The 27,501-nt window shown below is 34.7% G+C and overlaps 3 protein-coding genes across 10 annotated transcripts in view; 1 reads left to right on the top strand and 2 right to left on the bottom strand.

Moving 5' to 3' along the window:
- LOC140441375 (uncharacterized) overlaps nt 1–27,501 on the top strand; it is a 209,791-nt gene that overhangs the window by 128,171 nt on the left and 54,119 nt on the right. The window contains exon 6 of one of the 8 annotated variants that reach the window (XM_072532078.1): nt 26,986–27,279. The exons of 4 other annotated variants lie outside the window; for them this stretch is intronic. In XM_072532078.1, coding sequence (XP_072388179.1) covers nt 26,986–27,182 — 197 coding nt within the window. In that variant the 3' untranslated portion in view covers nt 27,183–27,279. Of the gene's footprint in view, nt 1–26,985; nt 27,286–27,501 lie in introns of those variants that run through there. 3 more of the 8 variants (XM_072532079.1, XM_072532073.1, XM_072532075.1) reach the window with 3 other exon arrangements.
- Nucleotides 376–5,037, bottom strand: LOC140440648 (uncharacterized). Its single transcript, XM_072531017.1, has 3 exons — nt 4,515–5,037; nt 4,029–4,457; nt 376–986 (listed from the first exon to the last, which is right to left on the bottom strand). Exons 1-3 carry the CDS (start codon nt 4,780–4,782, stop codon nt 646–648), a joined length of 1,038 nt encoding a protein of 345 aa, XP_072387118.1. The 5' UTR covers nt 4,783–5,037; the 3' UTR covers nt 376–645.
- The window catches only part of rasp (protein-cysteine N-palmitoyltransferase Rasp), a 372,840-nt gene continuing 371,453 nt past the window's right edge, over nt 26,115–27,501 (bottom strand). The window contains exon 5 of the mRNA XM_072532070.1: nt 26,115–26,835. Coding sequence (XP_072388171.1) covers nt 26,706–26,835 — 130 coding nt within the window. The 3' untranslated portion in view covers nt 26,115–26,705. The remainder of the gene's footprint in view (nt 26,836–27,501) is intronic.

The raw sequence follows: 27,501 nt of genomic DNA on the forward strand, positions 1-27,501 counted from the left end.
AACCCTGAGATAAAAGAATTAAAAATTGTGATAGAGTCATAATCATATCATTTAAATAATTTTAATTAATCAAAAAATTAATTAGCTAATTATTGCTTGGCGCACCAAGACTTTAAATATCACAATAATATATATATATATATATATATATATATATATATATATATATATATATATATATATATATATATATATATATATATATATATATATATATATATATATATATATATATATATATATATATATATATCCAAATTGACTTTTATCTACTTTTATTTCTAGAAAGTTGAACTAAATTGTGTTTAAAATTTATTCTTCGAGGGGGGGGGCTTATTGGTGCAATGGCGAAGGTAAAATCCCTCTAAACCCCGCCTAGGACCCAGTATATCCTGATTTCAAAATACAACTCTAATATAAAAGTCTACAAATAACATCATTACTTAACATGATTTAAAATTCAGACCTAACTTAAGCATGCATACATATATTTTATGAAATTTTACTATTACTAATCAAGTAAACATATAATGTTAAATTAACTTTCTTGTAAATAAGCCTATAAAGCTATAATAAAAATTCAATACAGATACAAAAACAAAAAATACATGTGAGCTACAAGAATTGTTCAAATTTAATATTTAATCAGTTTCTTTTTTTATTGGAAGGGAAATATTGCTGCTTTTCCATTTTTCGCTTCTTTGTAATATCCTTAGTGGCTTCCTGAAATTTTTCCTTCGCCTTACACTTTGCTTCTTCAACATCTGTCATAATTTTTTCTTTTAATTGTGTATAACTTTCATCATCTAAGTCAACTAAGCTGTCCATTACATTTTTCAAGTGTTTTATGTCTTGAAGACGTTGTTGGATGGTGTTTTCCTGGATCACATTTCTCTGTTCCAGCTTCTTTGTGATAAATTCATTAATTTCCTCCTCATGACTTGATTTGATAATTGAATTTTCTCCCAAACACCTTGCAGCATCATCTAAAACAGAGTTAGTACCCACACGCTCCTCATACATTCTTACCAAGTGCACATGCTTACACATGGTATTTCTCACCACATATTCAGCACAATCACACTGGTATCGATGAATACAAATTTTACACACTCTACAAAACAATGTCTTACACTCATTTTCACACAGTTGTCTTATACTTACATTATATAATTTATTAGGATCCCTAAAGGATTTTACCTGAAATTGCCCGTACACCTTCACATTCTTCTTAACTTCCACTTTTTCTTTCATCATTTCTGCTATTTTGTGCGCTTTCACTATAATCCCTGTCTTGATAGTTGTTGGCATTTGGTCTTTCCATGTCTATAATTCTCTTCCACATTTTGATATCTACTAAATCTTCGATTGTGTCCAATAATTTTTCAATTCTCACTGCTGCATTTCTTCTTAGATGGTTCGTTTTTAATAAGTTGTTGAATGATTCGATCGCCATATTGGTGTTGATTCCTGAATTTCTTCTATAACAGTGGGCCCACATTTTGATCCTCTCTTTATTCTGAAAATAATACCTACAAAAAATATACTGAAGGGTGACTTAAAATGTATGATTTCATATATTTATTTACCCTGCCAGATAATTTAAAAAATCAAGCTTATTTGCTTCTTGTAATTTTCGTAAATATATATTGCATAAGTCTATAAATCGAGCTTCATTAGTTTCGGTAATAATTCTCTTCATTTGATTTTTCATTTCTTTCTTCAAATTAGGATCCTGTATTTTCCTCTTCCCTTGAATGATCCAACTCCTTACAACATGCCAGGTGCATAACAGCCTCCTTGGTCGATTTCCCATTATCTTCACCCATGCATTATAATATTTAGGATCGTCATCACTCATGAAATGGTCTGCCTGAATTTCTGTCTGCATCTTATTCTTGAGGGCTCCTAAAGGTTTTTGAAAATTATTCTTACCAGTCATAAATTGTCACTAGGTACTCATAATACATACCTAAAAAAACTTCTTGGACTAGTTGGTCCAGTCTGTTTGATAATAAGAATGCAACTGGAAAACCCGCATTTTTGTCATCCTTAATGAGAACTATTGTTAAGTCCATCCCTCTTTTATTAGTGCCATGTGTTCCATCCATACAAATTATGCTAGAGAATGTTCGTAATTTATCTTCCATTACAGAATTCATAAATCCTAAAACAAAATCTTCTTTTTTGAGTATTTCATGTTGTTCTCTTAATAAAAGTAAACGACCAAAATTATAATTTACTTAAAATTTATAGTTTAGATATAATTCGAGATAAATGTTAAGAGACTGAATTTTTTTTGAATATTTTGATAATCATTACTTCTATTTTTTAAGCTTACTCTGTCAATTACAATATAAATTACATTTTAAAGTAGATAATTTAAAAGTCTCATAATTGGAGTTACCTAGTTATAGTACTGAGCCCATAATATGATAGATCTGAGGACAAATGTAGATTCTGAACCTTATGAAGACAAAACAAAAGAATCTTCAACAACAGACTATAAAATAAAGCAAGTCATGAAAACATAAATGAGAAAAAGCAATCCAGTAAAAAAAACCATAAAATATGCATTCAAAAAGTATTAGGCATGGAGGAAAAACAAAGAAGTGAATGGTTTGAAGAAAAATAACTGAAAGAAAAAAACGGAGCATATAAAGCAGCAGTGACATAGGACCAGGTAAGTAAAAGCAGAAGACAAACAGCTATAAAAGGAAGAGAAACAAGTGCACAAAAAAAGGAGTTACAAAATCTAAGTAAAAGAGCAGTGGCAAAAAAGTCCTACATGAAAATAAGCAAATGCAGAACAAAATTTAAACTTAGGACCATGATGTATTGAGATTACAAGCATTACATTCACAAAACAACACTAAATAAAAAGATGGACAGAACATTATAAGGAAAAAAGTGAAGAAAGCAGATATGTAAACCATATAAATTACATTTGACCAATTAGATAAAAGAGAAAAATCTCCCAACAATGGCTAAGATTTGAACAGCAATAGATAAACTAAAACGTAATAAAGCAGCATGATCAGACTAAATATCATTTGATGATACTGAAAGCAAACCACATATTATTGAAAAACTAACAATTACCTGATAAATGAAATACTGTACCATTAAAAAAAAGGAGAGATTAGTTGGAATACAGAAACTACCACAGAATCATGCTGCTGAACACAGCATGCAAGATACTGTCTAACATAATTTATGAGATCATATGCAGAAAAAGTTTTAGGCAAGTACAATGTGATTTCTGACAGCAAAAATCAATAATGGATCAGATATTTTTTTCTACAGTAAATTCTCAAAACAATTAAATGCAATAACAACAAACACAATTTTATCATAGATGTTAAAAGTGAATATGATAACCTAAATGGAGGGTATTTAATCCAAGCAATGACTCAAGGAAAAACTCTTAAATCACACATATAAATAAGTAAAAGATAATTGTATACCAGGACTTGGATATCATCATTCATACAAATAGGACAGCTTCAGTAGAAGGGACATGTGGAAAGGATGGAAGATGAAATACCTTCAAAAATAAATGTCAGCTGGACATAAAACAAGAGGAAGACTGAAGAGTATATATAAGGAACAAATAAAACATTACATGGCACTTTTAAAAATCAAATATACATAAATGAACATACTATAAAATACAGAACAGAATCAGGAGGTATTCTTAAATAGACCAAGAACCAAAAAAAGTTGTATCAATGATGATGATAAAAAGAAGGTAACTTAAAACTCTATAGTTAGTTAAGGGGTGAAAGTTGTTGATTTTGACAAGTGAAATTTATTACATGAGGGACGCAAAGGCTACAAAGCAGTAAATTTGACCGATAAACTATCACCACCTCCACAATAAAATTAGCTACGTAAAAGGCCAGTAACTACAAACTTAGCAGTTATATTATTTAAAAATGTTTATTGCTTGTATAAAAAGGAATGTTACATGAGCCACACAAGATTTATTATTATAAATGTAGATATTAAATTTTTTTGGTGTTTACCTTCTTTCTTGAATAAGAAAGCATAATTCTTGTTGTTAGCATTCCATTCCTGAACCTTTAAGGCTGTTGCTCCCATATCACTTTGATCCCGTCTTTTGTGTATATTATACTTTCTGGACAAATTTGTGATGTCTTGACTTGTTAATAGGGCAAGTCTTTCTAGTTTTGGTGTTTCCAATTTTCTTGAATCATCTAAAATTCTGCTGGGTGACACCCCAGACCTTAACTTCTCTACAATCGTTTTTTCTTGTGCTTTTGAGGGACGCATGGTTCTTAATTCTTCTTTATGTCCAGAATGTGTTTTCCAATAACTGATAGAAACTTGGCCTTGATCTCTCAGTGTACAGAGCAGCCTGGAAGGGCACACTCCTTTAATTTTAATTGATCCACCAGATTTCTCTGTCCTAATTTTATAGTTGGGCTTATATCCTAAAGATAGACAAGTATGAGCTTAAATTATTACAAGTAACAAAGTATTGCACCTACCGTTGATATTACTTCTTTTACACTCATAGTATAATATCTTATAATCATTTCTCTTAGTCACTCTACTCATTGTATAACTTGTCTCAATTTTCTGCATATCTTTCCATGTCTCATATTCTTGTTTACTAGAAAATTCAAAAGTTGTTAGTTCATTACTCACCTGGTGGTGGTCATTGAGATGTTTTCGTAACTTCTCATGAGTTTCACAATTAGTTTCTTGCTCACATAACGGACAAACTATATGATTCATTTTTTTTCTTGGATACATCTATGTTATGAATTCTTTTGATATGACGATTTCGTAATTTTACATTTTTAAATGTTTTGCTACAAAGGTGGCAGGCCCCTGAGAGAATTTCAGAGCTTGTTGAAGTAGATGGAGTACAGGAATCCATAATTTCTTGGTAAAACAAAGACTTGGATAATTAAATATGGTGTTCTAACGAACAGATTATTAAAACAATTTAAATGAAAAAGTTTTAAATTGAAATTATTTATGTAAGGTTGGAGTTGGAATAAAACCGGCGCCAAACAGAAAAAAATTTTATGTTCGCTTGGTGTTAAATACAACCGCCAAGCCAATATAAGACACATAACCTCACAAATCATATGTTGATAACGACCAATCAGTAATCACAGCAAATGTACCTTGTTATTTTTAGTGTAGGAAAATTAAAGACATTTCAAATATAACTGTAATAAGTCTGCTTTATCCTAAAATACGAATATTATCCTCTTCCTACCAATAACCCATTTTCAGTTCAATACACATTAAACCCGCCAAATTTTAAATTAAGACACGCCCACCCACCAATCACAGCAAATGTACCGCGCTAGGTTTACTGTAGTCTCGCATTGTACTGCGGAGATCATATTTATATTTTCTACTCGCTTCCCCTCCACTGGTTTCCCGTGAGGGGGCGTGTCGTCGTTTGTAGTAACTTCCCTTTTTTGTGTTTTACGGGAAGGGTTTTTGTGGATTTTAATATTGGTATCCATGTTTTGTTGATTTTTAGTGCTTCTTCTACCCGATTAAAATTATTTGAGTGCTTATATATCTCCACCGCTTTCCGATACAAAGCGTGTTCGGCAACGGCAGATGTGTCGATATTTCCTAAACGACAATGGCTTTTATGTTCGTTTATCCTTGTGTTTGTGTTTTTTTTCGTGGTTCCCACATATACCATTCCAAATGTGGTTGTTTTCCTATATGTGGTTGTAAAATATCGGCCAGATGTTTAGCAAGGCTGTAAGATGAAGATCCTATGGAGCTCACAATAAGGCGTAGGGGTACATCGTCTTTGTGTATTTTCGGTAAGCCATACAAGCGTGGTGGGACTGCTTCGCCGTTGCATATTCTTGGCTTTATATCCGCTGGTATGGACGAAGATTTTATAACGGATACTGTTTGAAGAAACGCAGATGCTGGATAAAACATCACAGTACTACCCACGGTTGTATCGAGAAGCGCTGGAGATATATAAGCACATAAATAATTTTAATCGGATAGAAGAAGGACTAAAAATCAACAAAACATGGATACCAATATTAAAATCCACAAAAACCCTTCCCGTAAAACACGAAAAAAGAGAAGCTACTACAAACGACGACATGCCCCGTCACGCGGAAACCAGTGGAGGGGAAGCGAGTAGAAAATATAAATATGGTCTCCGCAGTACAACGCGGCGTCAGTTCCAGCTTACAAGCGAAGCAGTAACATCTCCAGAAGATGCTAACCCCTAGTGTTGGCGAAACGTCGAGAACTTTCGAGAATCTGCCTAACAGCCCGAACAAACAGTTTAACAGGTATACCTTATCTAATTTACTTACCGTTGCACGTCATCCGCGTCATAGCCCGTGAGGTCACATGATACCAACACGAAATATTTAGGCGGTAGGTGTGTTCTCTTTTAGAACCACTTTGCGGAGTACACTGGCATTACAGCCACTAGACATATTTTATTATATATGCGTAGAAATAATATCTAAAGATTTCTATTAATGTTAACTTAAATAAATACACAATAATATGTTTCATTTAATTTGTATAAATGCATTATAAAGCGTTTTTATGATGAACATTTGTTCGGAACACACTGTAGATGTAATCGAACGAAACTGATATTTTGGGATAAATTAGTTACACTTATTTGACAGTTGCGGTGTTGACAGTTTTTGTACTTTATTATTTTGAATGTTAAAGTGAATACCTCTTGTTTTATATTTTTACCTATTTAATAAAATCTGTTCTTTTTAGAACAAAATTAGTGTGTTTTATTTCAAAAATGTCACGTAAGAATAGTCGTTGTAAAGAGGTATAAATAAGTAATGAAAAAGTGTTGTTTTTGCTTAAGTTGTCCATTTTACATCTTTATACGACGCATACAAGCTGCTCAAATTGTTTTTAACAAGATTATTTTTTAACTCTGTTTCTATTTATTTACATTAAATATTAATTTGTTTTGTTGTATAATCCACTTTTGCAATAATTATGTGACCTATTTGATTTAAAATCGATTCACGATTTTTTAATACTTTGGCAACTATGTCAACCTCGATCTCTGTCAATGCTAATGACGTGCAACGGTAAGTAAATTAGATGGATTGTAGGTATATAATTTGTTTTCCACATCTAACTTAAAAACGCACAAACAAGTGATATTGGAGTTTTAAATTTTTTTGCATTACTATTTTTAAATATAGTTATTGCTTGTCAAAAACGTGATACTTGGCCGATTTGAAATTAGGCTCCACCCACGATGCGCATTCGACCACAGCACAATTCGTCCTTATTATTTCTTGGCTCTTCGAAGTACAAGGTAGTCTGCGACAAAGTTTTTTTTATTTTACCTATGTTTAAAGTTACTGTGTGTTGAAGAAATATCGTATTACAATAGATTTGATTTATCTGACTTATTCATATTGACAACTCAGTCACTATTTGAGATATATTTTATACGATATATTTCTACAAAATCTCCTTACCAAAATAAAATATTCGGGAAAGTTAATAAAGTTATACAGTTTAGTACCTAAATACCGGATGTTGACAGCCATCCCAACGGGGCTGGTATTATTCTACTGTAAAGAAATAAACTACAGATTAAAATATTTATGACTTACTAAAATGCTAAAATGCCGAAGATCGTCGGTATGTTCCAGGTATAAGATTAACTACTGTTCTTTTATTCTTATACAGTTTACTGTAACGCAAATGTAAAGCTTTCATCTCTCCAAAATTCCTCTTATAAAATTACAGAAGGAGACATTTATAGAAGTGTTCAAAAAACTGCCGCTTCAACATGACTGAGTGGTCAATATTAATGAGTCAAATAAAATATAATTATTGGAAGAATTTTTTTACCAAGTAACAAAAACAAAATATTTTGTATTTTGAGAAAAATTTCCGAAGGAAAAATTGAAACGTCAAAATAACATACAATATAGACATATCATAGAAGTTCCATTAATAAAGAAGGTCACTCTCTGTAAACTTGTAGTATGGAGTGTACCAACGAGGCGAAGAGACCAAGCGCATTCTATATCTCTTTTCCTCCGAATGCGTTCTCACTTAATTTTCTACGCAAGTGGACAAATTTGTCAAGTATCACTTGACAATTGTCAAACGGACAATTAGTACTTTTGTTATAATTTCATCATAACTAGATTATGTTACGACGAAGTTTGCCTATGTATTTACGGGATGATTCCATTATGAAATATAATTACAAAGATTTAAGTTAACCTAACAAAAAAAAAACATGTGAATTTAAAAAACATATATATTTATGCACAATAGGTCTATAAGTTTCTAAACATTTGGTTGTACTGTGAGGGTAATTGAAGAAGAGAATTGATGAAATTTAAAGAAGGTAATATATATTATACACAAATACACGCATACGCATAAGCAATGAATAAAATAAAACTCTTAAGATCCCTAACTTGCCGATTTAAAATAATTGGTATTAAATGACAATTTTTTTCTATATAAGCCATTCAATTCTGAACCCGTTCAAAAATTTCTATCTTGCTCTGAATTCATCTGCACTAAATACTAGGATTCGTTATCCCTCATAACGAATGTAATTTGGGTTAAAATTATACACATAAGCGCCTGTAGTTGATTGAAATATTTAGTAAATACATATTGTAAGCATATATTTAGATATTCTCAGGGATTTTAGAGCTTTTACAAGAACGTTATAACGATGGACAATATATTTGAGATAACATCTTCTGTTTCAATGTAAAAAGTATGAAAACAAAAAGATTTAATGTGCAAACAATAACTTTATTATTGATCTTTCAAAAACTGCTATCATATTATTTGAAAGACGCATTATAAAAATAATATGTAATACGAACAGAGTTTCCTACATATTCATCATTGGAACTAACGCAATAAAGACGTTATGAACAGAGAAATTATCAATTACAAAATGAATTTCTTTATTTTTCAGTATTTTATATTACCACTCCTACTCCTAATTACACTTTCTAATCAATTTTGCATGGATCGGATGACTTTTCTAATGAATTCTTGATGCAATGCTTCCCATTAATCATTAAGCGCAGTTCTCAATTTCAGTATGCTCCTTGGTGCATGATTTCTGCCCCGGGCCCTTCGTTTAAGCTCATCTCAAACATGCTCTATTGGATTTATGTCCAATCTCAACGCAGACCAATTTATTGTAGGTACACCGATCTCAGGCACGAAAACTAACTGGGTTTTCCCATCCATGGAAATGCCTGCACAAAACATACAAAAACCGCCTACATGTGACAGAATTTCTCGTATATAACATTGAGCAAGTCGCTCTCCTGGCCTTCTATATACTCGACGTCTCTTGTCGTTGCCATGTAGCAGATCCTACTTTCGCGAAGAATAATACCCTACTCCATTGATAGTCGTCTCAATCCAACTGTTCGCAAGCAAATTCTAATCGCCTTTACTTCTGGGCTGCAGTTAGCTTGGTACCCGTAGCTGCCCTTTCTGATGTAAGGTTGGCTGCCTTGAGTTTCCTTCTGACTGTACAAATGCTGGCTCCGTCCGGCTCGCGGAGATAAGAATACAGCCATGGCAATTTATCCCTACTTGTCGTAAGAGGCGACTAATGGGAAAGAATGAAGAGGTGGAGAGCCGTCGTTCGAGGTGTCGGGTTTGTAGGAACGCACGCAAGGCGCTTCGGCGTTACGGTCACCGGTCTACACTCCTAAAGTGTAATTCTATAAGCGATGCAGGGCGTGTAAACAAAGATAAATTTAACAGATAACTGTTAAAGATATTCCAAATGAGTCTACTCGTTCCGATAAGTAACAGTATAATTATGACACTTTGCTCATTTTTTTCTTTTCTCAACTATTAGTGTTTATTGCATAGTAAATAAATTATTGTTATCACTGAATACATAGTAAGTGAAAAAATATCCGATTTATAAAATTAATGAATATTTTATGCATACATGCAAGTAACAGTTCTTCAAGAATCTTTAAAAACTAACCGAAATTTCCATCTTTATTTCGTTACTGCCGACGTCGTCGGAACCCATACAGGTTCGGACACGATTTAAGTAGGTATTATATTTCTGTATTGAAATTTTGTAATTTGAATCGATTTGTGAGTAAATTTTTAGTCATCTTGATGGTTAAAGGACAATAAATTCTATTTATGCTGGTAATGTTGAATTAGCAATTATTTGTTGTGCGATTTAAAACTATTTAAGTATATATTTTTATAACGACCCTATCTATACGTGATTTTGATTACTGTAACAGTAACCACGTATTTCAATAACAGATATTGAAACCAAAAATGTCATCCACTGATTCTGCTGATGGATTGGTTGAAAGTACATGGAGTCCTCCTCGAAAACAAAGTAAAAGAAGCCCTCTTAACATTGAAGTTAAAAAAATCATTTTAAATGTGAAAGACAAGAAAATCCCGGGTTAGTGGTTCAAGATATTGTGAAAAAAGTGGCCAATAAAGTTGGGAGTTTGTGATAGAAGTGTGTTTACGGTGATTAAGGAATACAAAACGAATCATCAATTCGCTGGACCAAAAGTATCTCTGACCTGGAAAAAGAAGTTTGACAAAATTGATGATTTTGACAAAAACGCCATTAGAAGACTGGTTCATAATTTTTTTATGAGCAACGAAATGCCCACCGTTGATAAGGTTTTAAAGAAGGTGAACGATGACCCTGATTTGCAAAATTTTTCGAAAACCCCATTTTACCGAATATTGAAAAAACTTAATTTTCAATATAAACGTAGGGGAAAAAACGCTCTTTTACTAGATAGAGACGACATTGTGATGTGGCGAAGAGAATATCTTCAAAAGATAAGAGCTTATAGAGAGGAGAAGCGGAAAATAAATTATCTGGATGAGACATGGTTGAACGCTGGCCATACAAAGTCTAAAATATGGATAGACACTACAGTAAAAACATCAAGACGAGCTTTTTTGGATGGATTAACAACGGGATTAAAAAATCCTTCGGGTAATTTATTACATTCTACATATTCTAAATTTCAAAACTTAAATAATTTTTTCTACGACCCTTTAATAACATGCTTATTATTCACTAGTTTTGGATAGATAATAACACCCATTAACTACTTATCCCGTGAGTAATAATTCATTACTCATGGGTCATTACCGGTCATTACTCACGGATTGAAGTTAGGTTCAAGTGGTGCATGTCTCTTTTAATATATTAGTATTATTATAATAATATATAAACTTTAAATAAAATTACTTAAAATCGTTTATTTAATACAACAATCATTGTAATTTATATCAAAGTTTTATATTCCCGATACTGAAAAGTAAAAGGACTTAAAAGGGAGTATAGTAACAATGCGTCAGTATATTTTTTACGTTTACCTATACTTTGTTTACTATGGATTTTTGACAATTATCATTTGACAATAATTTTTCGGAAACGAATAGAACTTGAATTTACTATTTCTTGTTATTTTTACAATACATACGACAGCATTTACTAATAGTAGGTAACTAATTATTTAGCCGCGTACCGTTGGTATCAACATTTATTTTTGTAAATTATAATTTTAATCTCGAGTAGTTGATAATTATATTTTTTTACTTATTAAAATAAAAAAAAGTTCGTCGAAAAAGTATATAGTATTCTACTTGCATTTAATAGCTACTACTCACTCTGATGAATTACGACAATTGCCTTCGGCTCCTATCGCAAACTTTATCATCGTAAGTAATAGCCATCATTACATGCTCGTTGAATAATTACTATAAATTTTTAGGAAAGGTAAAAGACTCATTATTTGTCACATTGGTAGCAATGATGGGTTTGTTCCAAATGCACTCTGGGAGTCGAATAAGTCTGGTGATTACCATGAAGAGATGACAGGTCAATCTTTTGAAAATTGGTTTTTCAATGTCTTACCCATATTAGACGACAAATCGATCATTGTTCTCGACAACGCATCATGCCAATTACGGTGCCGTAACCCCGGAGGTCAGCAAACCCAATCAACAGTTTTGTCAGCATTTAATTTTTATATAAAAGAAATAGTATTGTAATTAAATACAGTTATTTTTCAATCAATAAAGCAGTGCAGTATAGTTGTAAAAGTTAATAAAGGGTCTTTTTAAAAAGTACCTTCGCTAGTTTAAACCTTTAAGTGGAACAGTGCAGTAAGATAGTGGGAGAGTCTACAGAAGATCCTCGTCGTTCTTAAACGTTTACCCGCTACGAACCAACTAACTTCCAGGGAAAACTACGGCCGTTCAACCCCAGAAGTCAACGAAAATCCAGTGTTAAAGTGTAGAAATCAATTTATATGACGAAAGACGATAAAAAGAAAGCGAAAGAAGAAAAGAAACCAGTTCCTTCGAAAAGAAATGCACCCAAGCATCATCATTTATTTGTAAGCAAATTTAATCTTTTTTCTAATCATAATTTGATTGCTTCACAAGCTTCATCTCTTAGAATTAGTAATTCTCTTTCAACTATTAGTGAATCGATTATCGAACCTGGTGCTGCTTCTATTTCGCAAAATAACTCAGCTTCTCAATTTAGTTTAAAAACCAACGTTAGTTCTTTAAATAATACTTTAAATAGCTTAGATATACCATCTATAATTATTACTCCCGCTAGTCAATTAAATACTATGGCCGTGGCACCCGCTCCCGCTCTAGTTTTCGACGTCAATAAAGATCTTTCCATCGTGCCTGATTACGATGGTAACCCTAATGAACTTCACAACTTCATTGAAGTTACTACAAGGCTTCTTAATCATTTCTGGGATCACAATAATCCCGATAACTTCCAAAATCACATGATAACTCGAGGTGTAATGAATAAAATTAAAGGAAGAGCTCGAGAAATCATTTCCGTATATGGGTGTAAAGATTGGCCCACAATAAAGACCATACTAATTCAAAACTTTGCCGATCAACGTAATGAAAATTTACTTACAAGAGACATGGTAAACTTAAGGCAAGGACCCAAGGAAACTCTTCAACAATTTCACGAGAAAGTAATGTCATTTTTAAACACAATATTTCGAATCACATCGAATTACATACCGACAATGCAGATGTACAGAGGAGCAAAAAAGAATTCTTTCAACAACAGGCCATAACTACGTTCTTAGCAGGATTACGAGAACCGATGGGATCAACCATACGATCAATGAGGCCTACAAATCTTGCTTTCGCTCTTCAATTCATCCAAGAAGAAAACTATTAAATATTTGCAGAAAACAACCAATTTTTCATTGCCAAATAAGAATTCTACCCACATACAACCCCAGGGACAGCCGCAGTTCACAACACCACCACAATGGCAACAACCCACAATGGCAACAACCCATGCCCAGGCCACAGTTACATCAACCATTTTTCGGAAGTAATCCAGCACCGTCCCGACCAACATTTACCAAAAGATGGCCAATACAACCCGCTCGATTCCAACAACCAAGGCAACAATTCATGGCAAACACACAACCTCCAAGACAACCCATGGGCAAGCAGACCACCACAGCAGTACAAACCAACACCGATGTCTATAAGTACACGCCAAACGGGACATAACAGAGGTTCAAGCTTCAGAAACTTTAGGCCGCAGCAACCGCAACCACACACCCCAAAGTTCACCGTAGAGGAGCTGTTCAATATTGAACAACAAGACGAAAACGATACCGATGCTTACTATGGAGAACAGACATACTACTATCCAAATCAGGACGCATATTCAGATGACTACCACGTAGAAGATTACCAAAATGCCCAATACGAAGAAGAAGATGTAAATTTCTTAAAAACTTCCCAAAACTCCAAGAGGAAAACGAAGAAACGTAATCGAACTCAATTCTTATTCAGATAAAAAAGAATTTCCTTATATCGAAATTAAAAATCCCCCCCTTAAACTTCTTCTTGATACAGGGGCAACCAAATCATTTCTTAACCCCGAAATTGCATCCAAATTTTATAAAAATTTTATCAAACATGAACCGTTTGTAGTCAGTTCAATATTTCAAAACCATTCACAGGAATATTGTGCTGAAATTCCAATCTTTGATGGAAAGAATCTCTAAAACATTTGATGGTCTTATCGGCGTCGATAACTTAAAACTTCTACAAGCACATCTTAATTTCCAAGCATCCAAACTAACTACAGCACACTCAGTTCTCCCTATCTTTTATTATGAAACCAACAAAACACAATTTTATACAATTCAATTGGAACCCAGAACAATCACACAAGTACGACTTCCAGTAAAACAAACAAAAGGCACCATACTTCCAAAACAAGAAATACAAGGGGCAACTCTAAGAGAAACTCTCAGTGAAGCCTGCAATCATCTAGCCTGGACCGAAATGATCAACAATACTGATGAACCTATTCAAGTAGCACTCACGGATCCTGTTAGAAGCAATCCAATAGATCTTCATGTATACCTGTATACCTCGGACATCATTCCAATGGAAACAGAAACAATAATAGATAGCGATCCTCTCATCAGAACAGATCATCTAAATCCAGAAGAAGAGATGCACATCAGACGTTTATGCAGAAAATTTGCAGATATATTCCATAATCCTGATGATACTTTAACATTTACAAATCAAATAAAACACCACATACGAACAACGGATGAAGTCCCAGTTTTCACAAAATCATATCGATATCCACACGTACATCGAGAAGAGGTTCAAAAACAGATCACATCAATGCTGGACCAAGGCATCATCAGACCAAGTCAATCACCCTGGTCATCTCCAATTTGGGTCGTACCAAAAAAACCAGACGCCTCTGGAAAAATTAAATGGAGAATCGTAGTCGATTACAGAAAGATAAATGAGAAGACTATAGACGATAGGTATCCAATTCCAAATATCACGGACATCCTTGATAAACTCGCACGCTATCAATACTTTTCCACCCTCGATCTAGCCAGTGGATTTCACCAAATAAAAATGGCAGGGGAAGATATACAGAAAACAGCATTTAACATGGAAAATGGCCATTATGAATACCATAGAATGCCTTTTGGTTTAAAGAATGCACCCTCTACATTCCAGAGAATAATGGACAATGTGGTTAAAGGACTCATAGGAGAAATCTGCTTAGTATACATGGATGACATAATCGTATACTCAACCTCACTTTAGGAACACATGGTCAACCTTAAGAAAATCTTTGAAAGACTACGAGAAACTAGGTTCAAGATACAGATAGACAAATGCGAATTTTTAAAAAAAGAAGTTGAATTCTTGGGCCATTTCGTAACTCCTGAAGGAATAAAACCAAATCCAAGCAAAATTAAAGCCATCATAGACTATCCCATACCAAATACTACCAAGCAGATTAGAGGATTTCTAGGACTACTTGGATATTACAGAAAGTTCATTAAGGATTTCGCAAAAATAACAAAACCGCTCACCTCATGTTTAAACAAAGATGCCAAGATAGAACACGCAGAACAATTCCTAAACTGTATCAAAATCTGCAAAAACCTGTTAACCAACGAACCACTTCTACAATATCCGGATTTTTCGAAGCCTTTCAATCTCACCACAGATGCAAGCAACTTTGCTATAGGTGTTATCCTGTCACAGGGTCCTGTAGGACAAGACAAACCCATTGCATATGCATCAAGAACACTGAACGAGACCGAGCTTAAATATTTTACCATCGAAAAGGAAATGCTTACAATCGTATGGGCTACTAAATATTTTCGACCTTATTTATCTGGAAGGAAGTTTAAAATTCTCTTCGATCACCGACCACTTCAATGGCTATTCTCTTTAAAAGATCCGAACTCGAAACCTGTTAGATGGAGACTAAAACTCGAAGAATTCGATTATGAAGTTATATACAAAAAAGGAAAATCCAATGCGAATGCTGATGCATTATCCCGTGTCGAAATCCACACTGAAGAAGTAAGTACCATTGACGAACACGTAGAAGAAATAATCAGTCTATTATCCAGAAAAGAAGCTGACAACATATCTATGATCAACCATCCAAACTCAGTATGCGATCCAGATGAAGAAGATCCTATGGTTAACTTAGACGAAATTATCAAAGAAAAACAAACATCCGGCCTAACTGCAGAAGAAATGAAAGTAATAGACTATATTCTACAAGAAGAAAACCAAAAGATTGACAGTCAGCCAACAAAATCGCTATACCAACAAGACAACAACACAGATGGTACCCAACATTCTCTACATTCATTTCCTCTACAGAGGAAAACCCAATACTCGGAATTCCAATCAGCGAAAGACCATTGAACTGTTACAACAACCAAATCATATTCAAATTGGTAAATTACAATCCTGCAAAACCTATAACAGAACAGTGCTTCCTAACAAAGAAAAGAATGCACATTTAACTAGATAAAAAACGACCTGAAAAACGATATTTTTAATTTCTTCAAGAACTACGTCAATACAAAAAAAATATGCCATCCTATTCGAAATTGATGAACTCTACCAGTCTGTCTGCAACATACTTCGAGAAACATTCAAGAATTCTGCATTTGATCTTGTAAAATGTAACAATTTACTAGAAGATGTAAGCAGTCCAGAAAGACAGAAAACCATCGTACAAGACTATCACCAAGGAAAGACAAATCATAGAGGAATTAATGAAACAGAAATTCAAATCAGAAAACATTATTACTGGCCAACGTTGAAAAAGGATATAGAAGATTATATTAATCTCTGCGACACTTGTCAAACAAACAAATACGACAGAAATCCAGAAAAACCGAAGTTTATGTTAACTCCAACACCAATGAAACCACTGGAAATTGTTCACATAGACACATTTCAAGCAGCAGGACAAAAATTCCTTACCATCATCGACGCATTTTCAAAATACGGTCAAGCTTACCCAACAGAAGGATCAAACGCGATTAACATCTTAAACGCATTCCTGCTATTCATTACCCACCATGGACTACCACATATGATAATTTCTGATAGTGGAACTGAATTTAAAAATGGACTTGTTCAAGAATTCGTGGACACTCACAAGATCTTAATCCACTACACAACACCTGATAACCCGCAATCCAATGGAATGATCGAACGCTTTCACTCCACAATCATCAAGCATCTTCGAATATTAAAAGAAAAAAACAAAACACTTAACATAAGAGACCAGATGCTATACGCCATTATGGCATACAACAATTCTAACAGAAGCCCATCAACGTCCTTAATGGTCACATAGATGCTCAAGATCCATTCGATATTGACATTAATATAACACTGATAAATAATTACACACAGGAGCACAGATTGAAAACAAAAGAGATGTATAAAGAAATAAATAAGAAATTGCAAGAGAGCAAACAGAAAAACATTGAAAAGATAAACGAAAAACGACACTCGCCGATAACATATAAACCCAGCACGAAAATATACACTCGAAAAACAGTAAAACGAAACAAACTGCTCCCCAGATTTTCACCTAAAATAGTCCAAAACAACAATTCTGTTACTGTTGATACCCAAGATACTACGGTGCTTAAGAAAAATATTAAACATCAACCACCAATAAAAACTAACCGCAAAAATACTTTACAGATGTATCTCAGTAACAGCCCAAGAAGTGAAAATCCAGGACCTTCGAGACAATCCAGGGATCCACCCAGTTAAGCTTGGAGAAGCCAGAATCCAAACCAGCACCCATGATTTCATCCACTATTTCCAATTGGAACCAATAGCACAGGAAATCGAAACATTGGCATATCAATATCAAACTACAACTACAGCTATAGAAAATGGACTAAGTCAGCCGTACTTCGACAGTCTACAGAACTTCGACAAAACATTGCAGTATCTTCTTAAAACAGCCCAAGAGAAACTCGACTCAGTTTATCCAGCAACCAGAAATAAAAGAGGTCTTATCAATGGATTAGGAAATATTATAAAATCCATCTCAGGAAACTTAGATCAAGAAGACGCAGAAAGATACAATGCAACAATTCAGTCACTTGAACTCAATCAACAAAATATTATTAACAACATTAATAACCAATTAAGCCTTAATAAGAAAATAATGAACAACTATAACGAGACAGTGACACTACTTACCCACAATCAAGAGATAATAGCCGCAGAAACCAACAAAATCCGAACAGACTTAAACCAATTCGTCTTTGATTTCAATCATTACATGCAAGTTCGAAACGTTTTAGACCAGATGAATTTAGCCTTACAAACCATTATACAAATATTAGATGACCTACAGACAGCAATCACATTCGCAAAAAGCAAAATTCTTCATAATGGACTTATAAAACCAGACGAAATAAGCTGGACCATCCAGAAAATGCTAGAACATCATCCAGCTTCTCAGCTACCATACTTCGAAGAAGAAGACCTGATGAGATATTACGAGATAGTAGAAGTAGATGGTTACTACTCTAACCACTCTCTAATCTTTATCTTACATTTTCCCATTCTTTATTCCAAAGTATTCACATATTTTCATCTATATTCACTTCCAACCATAAATAACACAATAATTATTCCACGTGGACCATATTTAGCTTCTAACTCAGAACTTTTTCAATGCATGGACCTACCATGCAGAAAGAGTGAACCAAAGAAAATACAGAAACTGACGACTGCATCAATCAAATCCTAAAACTATCCAATGATGCCGCCCAATGTCAAAATGTGAAGATCACAATTAGCACAACAATTATCCAAAAAGTATCGGAAGCTCACTATATTGCTGTTTTCTCAAAAGCTACTAAAATCTCCACCCACTGTTCTACTTCCAAAATTGAAGTACTCAGAGGAACATTTCTAATAGAACTACCCCCAGGATGTGAGCTCAGAACCAACAATGAAGTTTACATCAACTCCAAAGCAACAAAAGAAGAACCGTTAACCCTGCCAAAAATAAAAATTAATCTTCAAGGGGAAAATCCAACAGTAAAGCCTCTAAATTAGATAGAATCCAGTTAGATGAACTACATAAACTCTCAACGGAAGAAGAAAGACTCCAACCCGTGTCTTTAAAAACAATGGATCATTACCATCTATGGACACCACCAATATATATCCTGGCAACAGCCCTTATCAATATTTTGGTTTACAAATTACGAGAGATATGAAAAAAGAAGACAACTGAAGAAGAAGATACATCCAAAATCCATACCTTCAGTTTTGTTCATCCCTCGCAAAACTTCCCAAGGGGATGGAGAAATTACGATGCAGTAACCCCGGAGGTCAGCAAACTCAATCAACAGTTTTGTCAGCATTTAATTTTTATATAAAAGAAATAGTATTGTAATTAAATACAGTTATTTTTCAATCAATAAAGCAGTGCAGTATAGTTGTAAAAGTTAATAAAGGGCCATTTTAAAAAGTATCTTCGCGAGTTTAAACCTTTAAGTTGGCATTCACGTAAAATAGAGAAAATTCCAACCAATTTATCTAAAAAAAGCGATATCCAGAATTGGCTCCGTTCCAAAAATATAAATTTCGATGAACATATGGTTAAAATACAGCTTCTTTCGATCATAAAAAAGCATAACATTCTTATGATAAGTACGTAATTAATGAAATGGCAAAATCACAGAATAAAGTGGTACTGAGGCTTCCTCCGTATCACTGTGAGTTAAACCCCATAGAACTCATCTGGGGAAATATTAAAAATGATGTCGCAGGAAAGAACACCACTTTCAAATTTTCAGATGCCAAGAATATATTTCATAATTCAATTTCATTAATGACACCACAAACATGGCAGAACTGCGTTTTACATGTTCAAGAAAAAGTAGAAAAGGAAATGTGGCGGCTGGACAATGTAATAGAAACCCATCTTGAACCACTTGTTATAAACCTTGATGATAGTGACACGTCATCCAGTTCATTAGAATAATTTAAAAGTAGCCGAGATCTCGATCTCTGCCATATATTTACGCCGAATTCAAACAAATTTATTATGAATCACTTTGTATTTTTATTCCAAAAAGCTAAACGTTTTGCAATATTCTAAGCGCAGGTCACGTCAATAAGTGTTTTGACATTATTTTCGGCGACAGTCGGGTTGCATCAACAAGCGTTTTTTTCGCGACAGTGTTGCAGTTATATTTACACTGACGCAAGATCAGGCATATGATCTTAAAGAATGTGATTATTTTTTTTAAGTTTATTGATCAAGATCTTATGTAATATATTGGGAAACCAATAATTACTACATAACTGTGCATCTGTTGAAAGTACAAAATCAAAAAATGGACTGGCACAATTATGAGTGACATGTATACCTTCTTCGTTTCAGTGATGCTAATGCCGCATCTGGACAACAGATTAATTGATAAAAACGGACTTTTTTACAAAATATATGATCAGAGATCGCATTCTTCAACTACTTCGATATTTACACTTCGTCGACAATGTAAATCCAGCAAAACATGACAGACTCCTTTTTAGACAACAATATATCCCCTCGAAAAGACACCGATTTGTACTAAAAATGTTTGTGCTGTGTGATAGTGAAATTGGAATAGTATCAGATTAATTAACAGTTTATACAGTGTTACATCAGATATAGTGCGAGACAATTTATTAGGATTTAGTGGTAGCGTAGTAAAATATTTTATAACCAAATATGAAAATAAAGAACATATATTCTAGGCAGACAATTGGTACGCAAGTCCAAATTTAGCATGTATTTGTGTGACAAAAACATTGTGTACGGTGAAATGAAACCGAAAATATTTTCCAACGTTTTCGCATAATGTACCGCATGGAACGTTCTGCATGAGCACCAGTGACAATATTTTAGCAGTGAACTGGAAAAACAAACGTAATGTTTATATGGTGACACCAATTCACGATGGCAAGTGATGGCATTGATTGATGGCAATTCATGATGGCATGGTTTGGCCGGTGGCTGCTGTAATAAATACATATGTTTTTCTTTGGCAACAGCTCTTTCCTGCCAAACTTAACGGTAACGAAAAAACTAATATATGAGGAATAATTTGTTGAATTTGTTTGCCGTCATATTTTCACCGGTGAGTTATCATTAAACCTATGACTTGCATGCCTCATTGCTTGACTTTACGTTTAGTTCTGATGACATATTTATAGTACCTACATATGCATTCCCCAAAATTTTCAGATTTAGATAATTTAACAGTGACTAGTCACGACATATTAATAATTATATATAAATGTATATATATATATATATATATATATATATATACGAGGCGTGTTTTTTATGTAAGTACCGTTTTGGAATTAAAAAAAGACGTGCAAAGATATGGCAATAATTTTATTTTTACATGAAAGCCTGTACCTTAATCTACTTTTCTACATAATTTCCGTGAATATTGAGGCACTTGTCATAACGTGGCACCAGTTTTTGAATACCCTCCTGATAAAATTCTGCCGCCTGACTTGTTAACCACTGCATCACAAATGTTTTGACTTCGTTATCGTCTTGAAGATGCTGACCGCCCAGGTGTTTCTTCAAGTGCTGGAACAAATGGTAGTCGCTGGGCGCCAGATCAGGGCTGTATGGAGGATGATCTAGAGTTTCCCATTTAAATGATTTGATGAGATCTTTGGTCTGATTAGCCACATGTGGACGGGCATTGTCATGCAGCAAAACGATACCCTTACTCAACTTGCCACGTCTTTTGTTCTGGATTGCACGACGCAGATTTTTCAATGTCTCACAATAAGACGCTGCATTGATTGTCTCATTACGAGGCAGAAACTCCACTAGCAATACTCCTTTTCTGTCCCAAAAAAACTGTGCACATAATTTTCCGGGCAGAAATTGTTTGCTTAAACTTCACTCTTTTGGGTGATGATGAATGTCGCCATTCCATGGATTGACGTTTCGATTCTGGTGTGACGTAGGCCACCCACGTTTCGTCACCAGTAACAATTTGGTCTAAAAAATCTTCACCTTCAGTGGTACCGCTCAAGGAAAGTCAATGCACTGCCTAAACGTTGAGTTTTGTCCAAATCCGTCAACATTTTTGGAACCCAACGTGAACACAATTTCCGTTAATTTAAGTTCTCGGTAACAATGCGATACAAAACACTACGAGAATACTGAGGAAAGCAGTCGGACAATGATGAAATTGTAAAGCGTCTGTTTTCTCTCACCTTTTCGTCCACTTTCTGCACCAAATTTTCATTAACGACCGAAGGACGCCCACTCCGTTCTTCATCATGCACATTTGTGCGGCCATCTTTAAATGCTCTCACCCATTTCCTTACCATTCCATCACTCATAATGTTTTGTCCGTAAACTTCAACGATCTCACGATGAATATCGATCGGTTTTACGCCTTTAGCACTAAGAAATATAACAGCCCGTACTTCACAATCAGCGTGACTCACGATTGTTGGAGGCATCTTAAACACTAGAGTAAACAAGTACACAGTGAAGAATCAGACTGTAATGGCGTCAGTGCGTAGACAAGAGATGTAGGTAACCAGCGCTCATGCGCGGAACGCCGACCGTAGCGCTGCGGCGGCGGAATCGCAAAACGGTACTTACTTAAAAAACATGCCTTGTATATATATATATATATATATATATATATATATATATATATATATATATATATATACACAGTCAACATCATTGACTGCTACATGTCTTTGTAAGGTAACACACTTTTTTTGTAACTTCTCTATGGATGTTAGGTTTCATATTGTTCTTTTTAGATGAACTGATGATGCTTTCTGAGCAGAAAGCGAAACGTCTTCAATAAATAGATGAAGTAGCCACCTTCTTTGTCTTTTATTTCTCCACTTTGACCGAAAAAACCCACCACTCTTCGAGTGTACCTTAGTTTATATATATATATATATATATATATATATATATATATATATATATATATATATATATATATATATTATTTCCACATAATTGACTAATGAGTATTTTTATTATTATTATTATGAAACTTTTTAGAATTTTACAAACAACTAAGTATAGCAAAAAAAAATAAATTCTTGGGTTTTTCGCCCTGTATAAATGGTTCCTATTATCGGATATCAACTAAAATAATCCTGGTTCTTTGTCGAGCACTTTTGCAAAATTAAAATATAAATTTCGTATTTTATAAGATAATATATATTCTGACTAAACAAAAAGATAATCCTAAATGCGGCCCTGTTGGAGGCCTACACGTGATAATGTTTACATCTCCGTGCATCGCTTAATGAATTTTACTATAGTATCCGAGACGAGCCTCTCGTGGGAAACTCTCATTTCACAGAACCCAGGTGGGGTTGAACGAGCTGCGTCCCAGATTCACCCTTTTACCACTAAGGGCGTGGGGTTACGACACGTACCCACATTGGGAGACTTAAGAGTGGTAGAGGAGAGCTCCTCAGCGGCGATCTGTCAAACGTGCGAGGTTGAGCCTCGACCTACGTTCACCTTTCCGCCCAGGAGGGGGGATAACGGACGGGTGTCTCGTAGGGGTTAGTGGCTAGCTAACCATCGTCTGCCGAAAGGCCAGGTAGACCAGGATCCAGCCAATATTTTTACATCAGAAGGTACAAGAATTCGTCAATGTACAAATGCTGGTAACTACAACACCTCGGACATCTCTAAGCTCTTCTTTAAGATTATCACCAGTCAAGGGTCGATTTTTCAGGGATTTCGATACAAAAAATCGATCATCTCTCTCTCCGTTGTTATTCGTTTACGGCCTCCTCCTTATCGGCGGGCATAATCACCAGTATCTTGGTATCGACGATACAACCTGGACACAGCAGATTGGCTTAAATTTAATCGATTTGCCACGGCCCTCTAGCTCAGTCCTTCTCTCAATAATACTACTACTTGAGCTGCTTTGAAGGATGTGGTATCCATTTGTAATGCAGTTGCGAACTTAGTGACTGATGTATTAGTGTTTTGCTATGGAAATTGATGGGTACGATGTTAACCGAACGCGTTCAGACGGTGCGTGTCGATTTCAATGAGTCAAATTATGACCCCCTCTCTACATGTTGCATTATTTATTTGTAATACGTTATCCAATTCACCAAAAAATAAAACCTTTTTAAAAATCAATAATGAGGTTAATGATTATACACTAAATATTTTTAAATTTACACCTTTTAGATTGAAACAGAAGATGTACTTTCGCAAAATAATTTTGAGTCGATTATTTTGCACTCAAGTGTATTAATATAGACCGACCATACCAGCCGCGCGTACTGACGACAGGATCTGTTGCGGTTGTCTGTCCCTCTCTAGCGAATTGCAACTAGTTATTCTCTCTCTCTCAAAAAAAGGCGCTGCTATACTTACTTGATGTAAGACGGAGACATAACGAACAACGAAAAAAAAGATGGTGCCGTCACTTAGCTCTACAGACTGCTCAGTCTATGTTAGTATATACGTCTATGTCACGTCCACGGAGCAACTGGTTTCTGACTGGTTAAATACTTACATCACTTGTCAGTTTATTGCCCGTCCCTGCATGTAGATTCAAATCAAATCCGTATACACGGATGTACCAGTCACGGATCGGTAGCGTACTCGTAAGTGTTTAGTCGTCAAGAGACTGGCAGTGTCGGTCGCCGAGAGACTTTGTTTCAGTTTCCGTTGATTTTTTCAAGAAAAAAAGTTGAATGAACAAAGTTTTAACGTAAAGTTTGTCCAGGAAGTGAAAAAATGCCCTTGTTTGTACAATTATAAATTTTCACAATACTCCAGAAAAGATATTATAGAATGAGCATGGAATAAAATAGGAAATGAAATATGTCTGAAAAGAAGTTGGATACGATCAATTTGGATTCAGAGCCGGAATGGGGACCAGAGAGGCCTTGTTTTCATTACAAGTACTGCTGCAGAAGTGTTACGACCAACAAAAGGATGTCTTTCTATATTTTGTAGACTTTGAAAAGGCATTTGATCGCGTAAACCATAATAAAATGTTAAATTCCTTGCAGAGCATCAACTTGGATAGCAAAGATCTCCGATTAATTAAGAACTTATATCAGAGGCAGAGTGCCAAGATTAGGATCGACGATCATACATCTAGAAATATTAGTATAAATAAAGGAGTAAGGCAAGGATGCATACTATCCCCTATGCTGTTCAATCTTTACTCGGAACTACTATTCAAGCAAGCCTTGGAAAACCTTTCCACAGGAATAAAAATTAATGGAGAACCAATATCTAGCATAAGATATGCAGATGACACTGTCCTACTGGCTGATACAGACACAAACTTACAGAGGGTTATAGACCACCTTAAGGATGCTTGTCGAGAGTTTGGAATGAAGATCAACGAAAAAAAAACAAAAGTAATGGTGATCCAAAGAAAACAGAATATCCCCTTACCTATAAAAATAAATGGGAATATTTTAGAACAGGTAAACCAATACAAATACCTTGGCTGTTGGATTAATTGCAAGCTGGACCCAGAACAAGAAATTAAAGCGAGAATTGCTCAAGCTAGGGATAGTTTCTTTAAGATGCGCGTTCTATTCTGCGATACACATATAAATATTAAATTGAGATTAAAACTTGTAAAATGTTTTATCTGGTCTGTTCTTCTCTACGAAGTCGAAACATGGACTTTAAAAATAAAGAGCCTGAATAGAATCGAGGCATTTGAAATGTGGGTGTACCGTAGAATTTTAAAAATTCCTTGGACAGCACGAAAAACAAATGAAGAAGTACTAGCGAGACTCAATTTAGAAAAAGAACTATTGAGAACAGTCAAAAGAAGAAAAACCAGTTATTTAGGGCATTTGTTGCGCAACGAGAAATACTACATCCCTCAGTTGATAATAAAAGGCAAAATAGAAGGAAAGCGAGGAATTGGAAGAAAAAAATTGTCCTGGTTACGTAATATCAGAAACTGGACAGGACTTGGATTTGAGGAACTCTTAAGAACAGCTGAAGATAGACAAACGTTTGCCACCATAACCGCTAACCTCCATTGATGGAGACGGCACTTGAAGAAGAAGAAGAAATATGTCTGGTAAGTATATTTTATATTCATTTATTTTATAAATAGGTAAAAAAATACATTAATAGGAAATTTTTTAAGTTATAACGTTTCATTGCCATGGATGTTATGTAAGCGGAGTCAAAAAGTAACTTGCTAAATAATCTCCTAAATTATATGCACCTCCATTTGTTCGGACAAAATCATGAAGAATACATACGCATTTAATTGTATGAATGACTCTCTGTAATTTGAGATACCGTATAGGAGTCTCTAATATTTCAAATTTTTGCGACGCCATGCCGAATGTGCATTCAATTGTTTTTCAGCGTTTAAGGAACGCTGTGTATAGGGTCTTATTACATATTTTAAAAGCGGAAATGCTTCGACTGCAACAAAATAATAACAAAAATCATTGTCTTGTGGATCGTGAGGTAACCGTGAAGGTGGAGGAATGTTTCCATTGCTCTGTATCCATTGTTTCATTCGACCAGCTCTAAATATGCCGCCACCTCTGTTTTTACCAGCAAAACCTGTTTCAGCATTGTAAAGAGTCCATCGGCGTCACTACAAGCCTACAAAACTACGATAGTGTTTATAATTATTATAGTTAGTGTATCCGGAATTGGGTAATTGTTTAATTCTGGTATGTTTCCCGTCGATTGCACCTAAACAGTTTGGGATATTCTATAATTCATAGAAGCGATCAGCAATATTCTATTAAGCGTGAATAGAAGGAATTGGCATATATATCATCTTCAAGGATATCCCAAATGAGAGACCGTGCAATTTCCTCTCTCTTGCAAACTTTAAGCCGAGTGCCACAAAAGTGGATCCCCTTGTCAAGGATCTAAAACAAACAAACAATTAACTATAAGTTCAGTATAAAATATGTTCTTATTTTATTAAACATTAAAAAGGTTTGCTTTCTGTCATTTTAAACAAGTTTATAAAGTACATATTTTACATTGTTGTTTTACGGATGCTTATTTTGCTTCAGGGGCTGCCTCTAAAGAGAAATGGAAGAATCTACGGGCAGTTCTTTTAAGGCATATGAAACCTGCCCCAAGTGTTTCTAGTGCAAAGAAAAATCAATACTACTTTACAGACGTTATACAGTTTGTATTGCCATATGTCAAAACCACAACATCGTTACGTGCTAGTAATGTACCAGAAAAAATAGAATTCAGAAGCTGAAACTGGCGGTGAACCGTCTTTAGAAGAATATCGTGAAGCTGCCTTAACCGAGGCATGGGCCTATCAACAGAACAACCCGTTTTTTCAGACAGAGCAATGCAATTCTTATGTAACAGAAATAAATCAACCGTCAGCTGAGGTGCCTCAATCAAAAATCATTTCAATTCCTCCAGCGAAAGTTGTAACGATTTGCATCGCCTCAATACCGCTTCGTAGCGCTGGCCAGCTCTTCGTAGTCACGCATCTCTACCAGAAGTTCCTCTTCCATCGACGTGCGCTAGAGGAGATGGAAGGCCCTCGACCGTATAAAAGAGCAGCC

Source organism: Diabrotica undecimpunctata, chromosome 5 (genome assembly GCF_040954645.1).
Source record: "Diabrotica undecimpunctata isolate CICGRU chromosome 5, icDiaUnde3, whole genome shotgun sequence".
Taxonomy (NCBI): Eukaryota; Metazoa; Arthropoda; class Insecta; order Coleoptera; family Chrysomelidae; genus Diabrotica; species Diabrotica undecimpunctata.